General features: G+C 32.5%; 1 protein-coding gene across 1 annotated transcript; it reads left to right on the plus strand.

Moving 5' to 3' along the window:
• Window positions 1-9,060: 9,060 nt before the first annotated feature.
• LOC111302489 (zinc finger protein CONSTANS-LIKE 5-like) lies at window positions 9,061-10,702 on the plus strand. Its single transcript, XM_022898371.2, has 2 exons — window positions 9,061-9,916; window positions 10,159-10,702. Exons 1-2 carry the CDS (start codon window positions 9,197-9,199, stop codon window positions 10,537-10,539), a joined length of 1,101 nt encoding a protein of 366 aa, XP_022754106.2. The 5' UTR covers window positions 9,061-9,196; the 3' UTR covers window positions 10,540-10,702.
• The last annotated feature ends 1,061 nt before the right edge of the window (window positions 10,703-11,763 follow it).

Here is an 11,763-nt window from a genome sequence, read left to right on the forward strand (position 1 = left end):
AAGGCAAAGGTATATAGAGCATCTTACAACCTAGATAAGCAAGGCAATGATTAAGGCAAGAGAAACGATGAAAAAGGTTGAAACATTGAGAACTTTAGTCACACCAATAGAAAAGCATAAGTAACAACTATTGAACTTCATTGAAGAAGCCAAAGATAAGTATGAGCAAACTAAGCATTTTTACAAGTGGAGAATATTAGATATAATGTAAAATAGACTTTATGTGGAATAAATGAAAATTGACATTTGTTGAAATCTTAGAAAAGGGCAAATATTTTCCTTTATTCTTTTTCCATGCATTGCTTTCCTCCATCCATAATTAATTCTTAATCATTGTAGTCTATAATAAGATCACTAATTTTATATTGTGATACATAAGGTTCAATGATAGCTTAACATCAGTATAATATCCAAGCTCAAGTAAAAAAGAATGGAATAAGATAATATAAGCCATGCTAAGAGGTTGGAAAAAGTTCAAAAAAAATTAAAAGAGAGTTGAGTAAGTTCTTTAAAGCTTTGGGTAAGCTAAATAAAAAAAAAAATAGTAGAGGAAGATGTTTCACATGAAGTCACTGACCTATTATATCCTCTGGGTTATGGCCTATACCAAGCTCAATCCACTAAAAGCTTTCTGGCACAACCACTTGCATTCTCAAGCTATAATTATTTAGGAAAGCCACTTACGCCTAGCCAAGGAAATGTTCAAATTACATTAATCCTATTTTCACTGAAAAGGTAGTTGAACCAATCTAAGTTTCTAATCTAGATGAATCAAAGGAAATACTAAAGTTAAAGGTGGATGACAACCTTAAAGTTGAACATGTAATGAATACATTTGAAGAAAGGTTGCGTGCTATAAAAGGCATCAATTTTTATGGGTCTATGGATGCCGTTAGGCTTTGTTTGGTACTGGATGTGGTGATACCCCAAAGTTTAAAGTACCAAAGTTTAAGAAGTATGATGGCACCAAATGCCTCATCACCCACGTCACGACATACTATCGTAAAATGACAGCCCATGCCTATAACGAGAAGTTACTTGTACATACATATTTCAAGACAGTTTAACAAAGTTTGTTACAATATGGTATGTCCAATTGGATAGGGCCCATATTCGAACATAGAAAGACTTGACCCATTCATTTATCAATCAATATCGCCATATTATAAACATGGCTCTTGATCGTCTTTTTTTGCAAGTATGAAAGATAAGACAACTAAGTCCTTTAAGAAGTATGTTCAAAGATGATGAGATATGGCTATTCAAGTCTAGCCACCACCAACAGAAAAAGAAACAATGATTTTATTTACGATTACTTCGAAGTCACCTTACTATGAAATGATGATAGAAAATGCAACTAAAAACTTTGTTGATATGGTGATCTCAGGTGAGATCATTGAAAATGCCATCAAAAAAGATAAACTTGAAGAAAGAGACTTTTCAATAACCAAGAGAGTGACCAAGAAAAAAGAGAGTGAAACTTAAGTTATGAGTTTTGAAGGGCAATAATTCAAAAATTATGCTCTTTATCCCTAACCTATTTACCTAACATACCATCCTACTATAAATAATGCCTCAACTTCTTTATACCTATCAATGCGTCAATCTGCTTATCCACCCCTTTATCAACCATCATTTTGACCACCTACCAACATTTATTACCCTAGTACTACCATTACAACAAGACCTTCCATATGCCCATTCAAGTCAGCAAGTGATCCAAAAGAACTACAAAATAATATAAAAAAGCTCCCTTTTGATCCCATTCCCATAACCTATATGGAGTTATACCAAAAACTTTACAATAATCATTTGATTGCCCCTTTCCATATAAAACTGCTAGAATCCCCTTATTTCAAGTAGTATAATCCCACTGCTTATTGTGATTATCATTATAGAATCGTAGGTTATTCCATCAAAAATTACATCACCTTGAAATACAAGGTGCAAGGTATGATCAGAGAAAGGCTATTTAATTTTGATACTAGTGAAAACAACACCTAATGTTAGTGGTAATCCATTGGCAAATCATGTTATAAAAAAACCTATCCCAAAGTTGATGACTTTTAAGGTCTTAAGTCCATTTCCTTGCGAGAATGAGAAGGCTATACTATAGAAGTATAGTTGTGAAGTGACAATCTAAGGATAAAAAGAGACTGCACCTAAGGCAAACATTGCCAACATAATTGGTGTAAAGGACATTACTAGAAGTGGAATATATATATATATTCTAGAGATACTAAAAAAGGTAAGAAAAAAATAGTGGTAAAAACATAGATTGAATCAGAGCTAACCCTAAAAAAGATAACCCAAAGCTTGTGTCTAAAAAAGAAGCTTGTAAGTTTTTAAATTTGGTAAAACACAATGAATATTCTATGATGGAGCAGTTAAAAAAGATGCTAGCCAAAATCTCTTTGTTGTCATTGTCACTAAATTTAGAGTCGTATTGTAACACCTTGCTGAAGGTGTTAAGTCAAGCTTATGTGGCACATAATGTATCTGTAGAGTATGTGAATCATCTAATAGAAAATTTGATAGTACCACACTACATAACCTTTAGTGATAGTGAGATTTCAACTAAAGAAAGAAAAAACATGAAGGTTTTACACTTTACTATCAAATGTAAGTGTCACATTATAGCTAAGGTGCTTATTGACATTGTCTCTATTATAAATGTTATGCCCATGTCCACGTTAGTTAATGGGACCAAGCGTGAGGTATTAAGAGATATTGAGATGCCATTACAAATTGAGCCCTACACTTTTAATGTGAAGTTTTAGCTTATAGATATCTCTCAATCATATGGTTGTCTACTCCCAGGCCGTAGATTTACATGACAGGTGTTGTTCCCTCTTCATTACATAAAAAAAGTCAAGTTCAATGTAGAATGGCAACTTATGATCATGGCTAGGAAAAAGGACTTATTAATGACCCAACCTGTGAATGCTCTTTATATGAAATCAATAAAAGAATCCTTAGAATGTTCTTATTGATCTTTTGAATCTGTCAATACTATAGGTAAAAGATCTAAGCTATATCGACCAGAGTTCAGTAGAATAATGATTAGCCAAATTATCGATAAAGATTGGTATCCAAGAGTTAGGTTAGGTAAAAACCTATAAGAAATTAAAAAGTTTCCAACAATAATAGATAATAGTGATAGATTGGGCCTGGGATATGAATTCGAAGAATGGAAAATGAAGAGGATATAGGATAATAGGGGAAGAAGAAGAATAGTAAAAAATATGTCGATCATCGTACCATATCTATATAAGACTTCTAGACTAGGAAAATATATATATCCATGGATAGAAGAAGATACCAAAAACAAGCTAAGCAATGAAAAAACTCTCACTAAGTTGCCCATCTAGATGGTAAGAGAAGAATTTTAAAAAGAAGAGGTGTTTGTTCATTCATGTCTATCAGGTTTTGAACTTACGAATTAGAGGGTCATCAAAATATCTGCTATTCTTTATACCCTTCCAATGTAATTACGATTCTCAATTGCTTATGCCTAAAAGCATTGGGATAGTTTTTTATGTATGGGCCTCTTATTAATTCTTATCTTAATAAAAACATAGGGTTATGCATCTCCATTCCTTTCTCCTATTTAGTTTCCATTTTTCCTTTTTAGTCACAAGATTTTGTCAATATTTCCCATTTCATTTTAGGTCCCCAAATGAATGTGAAGATAATTATGATAACAATCAGATATTTAATTTTGAAAATTCAATTAATGTTGATGAACTTGACACTAAAGAAAACTCTAAAAAATATAATTTGCCTTCATATCTAATGAGATTGATTGAATATGAGAATAAATCTATTGAGCCCTATTAGAAAACTACTAAGATGATCAATTTAGAAGATAATGAGAACAAAAAGGAAGTTAAGGTTAGCATGTTGTTTTCATCTACTAATAGACAAAGGTTAGAGAATATGCTTCGGGAATTTGTAGATGTGTTTGCTTGGTCTTATCAGGATATACTAAGGCTTAGCACTGAAATAGTAAAACATAAGCTACTGAAGCTCAAATGTAGGCTTGTTTAGTAAAAGTTGAGAAAGATGAAGCTTGAAATGTTAATGAAGATAAAGAAAGAGGTAAAAAAATAGTTTGATGTAGGCTTTCTACAAGTAGCCAAATATCTTAAGTGGGTGGCTAATATAGTTTCTATTCCTAAGAAAGATGAAATTGTACGAATATGTATGGATTATCGTGATTTGAACAAAGTCAGCCTAAAAGATAAATTTTTTCTACATTATATTGATACATTGGTAAATAATACAGTTTGACATTCTGTGTTCTTTTTTATGGATGGATTTTTAAGTTATAATCAAATAAAGATGGCCCAAGATGACATGTAAAAAACCACTTTTGTAACTATAAGGGGTACCTTTTATTACAAGGTCATGCCCTTTAGATTGAAAAATGCTGGGGCAACATATCAAAAGGCTATAATGACACTTTTTCATGACATGATACACAAAGAGATTGAGGTTTATATGGATGACTTGATCGTAAAGTTTTATGGAAGAGAAGACCATATAGCTAACCTTAAAAAATTGTTCGAGAGATTAAGAAAATTTTAACTTAAGTTAAATCCATCCAAATGTATATTTAGAGCTAAGTTAGGGAAGTTACTAGGCTTCATGGTTATTGAAAAGGGAATCAAAGTTGATCTAGACAAATAAAGGCCATCTAGAATTTATATCTTCTAAGTATGCTAAAAAAAAGGTCCAAAATTTTTAGGTAGATTGAATTATATTTTTAGATTCATTTTTCAACTGACCTCTAAATGTGACCCTATCTTTAAGCTTATTCGAAAGAACAACCTAGTGAATGGAATGGAAAATGTCAAGAAGCTTTTGATAGGGTTAAGCAATACATGTGAAACCTTTCAGTGCTAGTACCATTTGTTTTGAAAAAACCATTAACTCTATATTTGATTGTACATAAGAAGTTGATAAGGTGTGTGCTAGGGCAACAAGATGACTCTAATAGAAAAAAAAAAACTATCTACTATTTAAGTAAGAAGTTCACAAAATATAAGTCAAAGTATTTATCATTAGAGAAAATATGTTGTACTTTAGCTTGGATAGCTAAGAGACTCCAATAGTATATGCTTTACCATACCACTTGGCTTATAGCTAAACTGAACCCAATCAAGTACATTTTTGAGAAACCATCATTATTAAAAAGGATTGCAAAGTGACAAGTAATGCTTTTAGAATATGCTATTGTGTACGTGAATCAAAAGGTAATTAAAGTAAGTGACATCATAGAACTCATTATCGAATGTGCTTCTGAAAGTTATGAGCAAATGAAATTTGATTTTTTGGATGAAGAATTAAGGGCCATCTCAAAATTAAAGGAAGAAGATAATGAGAAATAATGGAAAATGTACTTCGATGGGGCCATTAATGCCTTAGGGCATGGAATTTAGGTAATTTTGATATCTCCTTAGGGACATTGTTATCTTGTTACAGCAAGGGTAAACTTCAATTACACCAATAATGTGACTGAATACGAGGCTTGTGTTATGGGTTTACAAGTTGCTTTGGATAGAAAAATTAAAGCATTAAAGGTGTCCAAGGATTCAACATTAGTTATCTATCAATTGAAAGGGGAATGGGTGACAAGAGATTCAAAGCTTATCCCGTATCATAAGTACATTTTGGAGTTATGCGAGTGGTTCAAAGTAGTCTAGTTTAAACATTCACTTTGTGAAAAAAATAAAATTACGAATGCCTTAGCCACGCTGACTATGATGATCTAGATTGATAACAATACTGAGGTTCAGCCTATCAAGTTAAATGTCAAAGACATGCCAGTACATTATGCCAATGTGAAAGAGAAAAAATATGGAAAGCCTTGGCATCATGATATCCTACAATACTTAAGAAGTCAACAATACCTAGATCAGTAATAAAAAATGGTAAGAAAGTCTTAAAGAGATTGGCTATATGATTCTTCTTAGATGAAAAGGTTCTTTACAAAAGTAAAGACTATGTATTATTACGATGTGTAAATACAGCTAAGGCAAAGAAGATTATCAAAGATGTGCATGATGGAGTGTGTGGAGCACATATAAATAGGTACATGATGGCGAGATAAAATATGAGAGTCAGATATTATTGGTTAACAATAAAAGTTGATTGCATCGATTATACTCAAAAATGTCACAAATGTTAGATTTATGTTGATAAGATACATGCTCCACCTACTATTTTACATGTTTTGGTATCAACTTGACCATTCTCTATGTGGGGTATAGATGTCAATAGGCCTATTGCTCTAAAAGCATAAAATGAAAGGTGATTCATTTTTTCATAAAATAAGCTAAGACAGTTGCTTATGCAAGTGTGATGCGATCAGTCATCTACAAGCTCATCAAAAGAGAGATAATCTCTGAGGTAGGCTTTTCTAAATCCTCGAACTTCACCTCTGGTTAAGAAGCCATTTTAAAGTTGTTTAGCCTTTAAATAAATGAGTTCGTTTCATATTTTAAAGTTGTTTAACCTTTGAATATAAGAGCACATTTCCTATTTTAAAGTTGTTTAGCCTATGAATAGAGGAATGCATTTTCATTTTAAATTTGTTTGGCCTTTATTTAGAAGAACACATTCTTATTTTAAAGTTGTTTATCTTCTGTTTAGAGGAGTTCTTTAAATTTAAAAAAAAATGCATGCCTCTATTTAGAAGGTCCTTGAGCCAGACTCAATGGTTGTCTTTATCTTTACAGCAATCATATTTTATAAAAATGTACAAAGAGAGACAACTGTAGACATCTCATTTTGTTTGAAGCCCGTAATTTGAACTTCGATTTGTGTTGTTCGGGCTTTTCGGATGTCTATCAGCCCTGTAAATTGGTATGAGGCTTAAAAGTGATTTTGGGTTTTAAGCCCAATATGGGATACCTTATGATATTTGGGCTTTGAGCCCATTCTTCAATTACATTTCTGTTTTAATAAAAAAATTATTATTATCATTAAAAAAAAAGGAAACATAATCAGATTTTTCTTCTCGAAGATCAATCTTTAAATTATTTTCGCATGAAATTGGAAATGAAATATTGACTGGAATCATATGGAAATCCTGAATCAAAGTAAGGCTCTAAAATCAACCCATTAACAATTCACAATATTCAAGGACAAATCCTTAAAATTTTTGTAAAAAAATTCCTATAAATCATAATTAATCGCACAAAGATCATAAGAGGAAATTTTTTGGGTGTAAAGAAATTTTTATTTTTCTTTATTGGAATATCATCAAATCTAGGTTTTGTTTGTGTGAAATTTCATTTTAAAGTTGTTGAGAAGCTTGATTTTGTATGGTTTTATTTTAAGAAAAGATTAGGATTCAAAAGAAATTTTGGAAAAACCTGGGTTTGTGTTTGAATATTTGAATTTTCCATTTGAGTTTCCCAGCCAAAATTTGAATTTTTCGATGGTTTCAAAGTGGCTTGATTGGACTCTTGTGTGGTGGCTTATGTTAAGGTATGTGTAGGGCAGTAGGTTATTGGTGTTTTATCTTCATCTAATGCCAATGAGGTCGTAGTGTCATCATAGGTCAACAACTTTTGCGTAGATGAGTATTTTAGAGTTATTTGGTCTGGCGCCTACGAAGTTTATGGTAAGGGTTAGGTTTTGTATCATTTCTTTTAGGGATTGGAATTGTTGAATAAGTGCTTTAAACTGTTCCATGGTAAGGACTATTATAACAGGTCAATCTAGGTTTGGCTAACTGATCTAGGTTTCTATCCCAGCAGTAATTTCTTATTCCTTAACTACTCTTTTTCTTGAAGACATTTTAGCTCGACTAAATAGGAATACCCCCATACTTAGCATACCAAATGTTTATGTCGAGTTATCTGTGGGGCAAAACCTTGAAAAAGCAAATGAGAGAAAGAGAGCCATTAACAACAAAGGTTTGGGGTGGTCTTAGTGTTTGTGCTTCATAGCTTAAGTAAGAGATTTGTTTAAAAAAGGAAATGAGAAAAGGGTGAAATAAAAGCTTAAAGGCTTTAAAAGTATTAGATGGATGAGAAATATTTGGATAGGGCTATTTATAAATGTGTGATGGGGAGTTTTTGGCGTAGGTTATTTGAGGTTAGCCTAAGGGACTAAGGCTGATCTTGTAGGCCTGAGTTGAATTGACAATCGACTGTCCATTCAAAGTACAACAAGTCAGTATCTTAAAGCATTAACTCATAAGTTGTTAAGGTGATCGAGTTGACATGGATTTCAGGATTTTAAGTTGGCCTAACAAGTCAACTCGATTAAAATGATCAAAATATCTCCGCTTATCAATTGACTTATATTAAGAAAAAATTTATTTTACCTTTTAGATACTAAAGTGCCCCTAATAATTTTTTTAATCTATTAGTACTTTAACGGTCGAAATAGTATTACATATAGAAATAGTAATAATTTATGCATACTAAAATATAATATACAAAAAAATAACAAAAAAAACTTAAGAAATTATGATTTTACTTGTACCTCTAATAATCGAGTAAATTTAGTTGATTTTTAAAATGTTTTAGTTAATGTTTGATATAATCAAATTCATATAATTTAAAAGATTTATTCTTAAAAAATATTTTAATATTTTTAAATATATTCTAAAATTAAAATTAAAATTAAATTTACTTTAAAAAAAAATTTACTAAAAAAAAAAATATATATATATATATATTATCCATCCAAAGATAAATATTGAAGGATTGAAGAGCCCGACTCGTTTGGATAATCCGCTGTCAAATTCGAAGTGATCGCGACGCCCGTTCTCAGTTCGTAGTCGTCTCGTGAAAAGTTTGATCTTTCGGTACCTTCATCCTTCCCCTCGACCTCTTCTCCTTCCATTTGGGCCCACGTCGGCACAGACACATGACAGCTTCTTCCCCGTATCATTATTAAAATCCCAAAATATTTTTGTTACTTTTCATGGTGTATGTCATTCCACGTGTCCTCTCTCACTCGTCAGCATCTAGATTCCCCCTCCCCCGCCCCCCACTCTACTCACTACATAGATAGCCAATCCCAAAAACGAAACAAGAACAAACTATTGCAATACTCCAAAAATAGTCCAAAGATCCCCGATACCAAAAAAAAAAAAAAAAGAACAGTAGTCCTTTTAGAGAGGAACTGGAAGAGGGAGAAGAAGAAAAAACATCAATTGCTTTGATTTGTGAGGATGGGAATTGAGATAGCAAGCGTCAAGGGCATAACGGGAGCCTGGGGCATGGCTGCAAAGGCATGCGACACATGTAAATCAACCGCAGCGGCTATTTTTTGTCGTGCGGATTCGGCTTTTATGTGCCTGAATTGTGATTCCAGGATCCACTCTGGTAATAACAAACTCTCCTCTTCTTGTCATGAGAGGATTTGGATGTGTGAGGTGTGCAAGCAGGCCCCTGCTGCGGTCACTTGCAAGGCCGACGCGGCTGCTCTTTGCATCACGTGCGATGCAGACATTCATTCTGCTAATCCTCTGGCTCGTCGCCACGAGCGTGTCCCTATCGAGCCTTTCTTTGACTCTACTGATTTCATTCTCAAATCTTCTCCTTTCAGCTTTCTTGTACCGACGGATCATAATGGCACTAATTGTCAACAAGAAGATGTAGAGCCAGGTTCTTGGTCCTTGCCCAATCCTAACCTCAATACCAAACTCACCGTGGAAACTAATGAAGCCGAAACAGGGGATTTGTTCTTCTACGAAATGGATCCTTCTATTGATTTCGAGTACCGGAATTCATCTCAACAGCATCATAACGCAGTTATGGATAGCGTAGTTCCAGTTCAGACCAACCCAGCAATAATTCCAGTCATCAAGAATGAAAATTGTTTCGATATTGATTTCTGTCGATCCAAGCTCCATACTTTCAGCTACCAAACTCAGTCTCTCAGCCATAGTGTAAATTCTTCAATCTGCTTTCTTCAATTACATAATTTTCTCATTTTTCTCAAAAAAGAAAAAAAAAAGGAACGATTTGGGTTTTTCTCTTTTGATCTTTTCTTACTTCTTCATAAAAGGAAATTTCCTTCCCCTTCACAATTCAACCTTCTTTTATCAATTTTCAGAAGAAAACAAATTTTCTGTTTTGAAAAATAAACTTCTGTAAACTGATTCTTGATACAAATTATACAAAACTTCAGGTTTCATCATCGTCGCTTGAGGTAGGAATAGTTCCAGATGAAAATTTCCTGTCCAATATCTCGTACCCTTTCGGACAAGCCATGACTGATCCAAGCGGACCCATCTCAGCAACTACGACAAAAAACCAAGCATCCCAAGTAGGTGGAATCGATCGAGAGGCTAGAGTTTTAAGGTACAGAGAGAGGAGAAAGAACAGAAAATTCGAGAAAACAATCCGCTACGCTTCACGAAAGGCCTACGCTGAGTCAAGGCCAAGAATCAAAGGCCGCTTCACCAAAAGAACCGAAATGGACAACGACGACCATATGTTTAACTCGCGTTCTGCAACAGCAGCAACTTTCATGTCTGACACCCACTACGTTATCGTCCCATCCATTTGAGGGTTGATGAATGAATCTGACTAAAGAGGAAAAGAAGAAAAAGAAATAAGGGCTCTTTATTCACCTATGATCCTGGAATATTCAACTGTGATTTTTATCCAGCAAGTAAAATAACTCTTAAGGCCGTTTATATTAAGGAAAATAAATATCTTGTTTTTAATTATGGTTATTGATGTAAAAATAGTGTATCGGTGGAATATTTGCCAGCTTTTGATTTCCAGGATTCAGAATGATAAGCTGCAAGGAGATGTTGATAAGTTTCAGCTATAGCTGAGATGAAAATTTTTTCTTTGAAAAAAGCCCTTTCACTTTTTCCTTCACTGGGCTTCCTCTGTGACTGTTTTCTGCTAGTAAAGTTTTACCTGGCTTTTTTTTTTTTTCTTTGCCCTTTCTAATTTGTTTTCCTCTCTTTTTCAAGATCAATCAATGAATCTACTTCTTGACCTCCAATGGCACAATGCCTTTTTTTCCGTTTATCTTTTTTACGGACTAATGTTAAAAATGATTTTTAAATTATATTGTAATTTTTGAATTCTAAAAATTTTTAATATAATAACTGAATTATAAATTTATTAATTGATATATTATTTATTTATAATGTGATTTAAACAATAACATATAATAAAAAAATTTTAAAATATCACATTAATTAATGTATTTATAATTTAAATGTCATATTACATATTTTTTAAATTTAAATATTTTATTATAATTTAAAGATTATTTATTATATTATTTATTATTTATTAGTTTGTTGTTTTTAGATTGAATTAATTGGGTATTAAGTTTTAATTTTTAATAAGATACTTGTATTGGAATATTATGGAGACTATGAGCACCAAAATCATGGGCTGTCTTAAAAGAAAAGTCTTCCCAGCTTTTCTGGAAATTTCTCCGACTGACTGATGGTTGTGACAGTCTTAGCATTCAAAGAAAAGAAAATATGCCATTCTGAACTTTGACCCAAATTATCTTTGCTTTTTGGATTTCCAAAGAAAGAAGGTGGCATCTTTCCGTCCTTTTTTTTTCCCCACATTTTTATTATCTGCAGGCTTTAGATAAATTTGTTTTTTTTTAATAAAATAATGAATGAAAGTTTACTGTTATTGCAATGGAGTCTATTTAAGCATATTGTTTAGAATTTCAAATGTAGATACATTAATCTTTCTATTTAAAATTTCTCAATCACATCTTATATATATATGTTAAAATTTTTGATAAAAA

Source organism: Durio zibethinus, chromosome 6 (genome assembly GCF_047325235.1).
Source record: "Durio zibethinus cultivar Kanyao isolate XHJ-2024 chromosome 6, ASM4732523v1, whole genome shotgun sequence".
NCBI classification, from domain to species: Eukaryota; Viridiplantae; Streptophyta; class Magnoliopsida; order Malvales; family Malvaceae; genus Durio; species Durio zibethinus.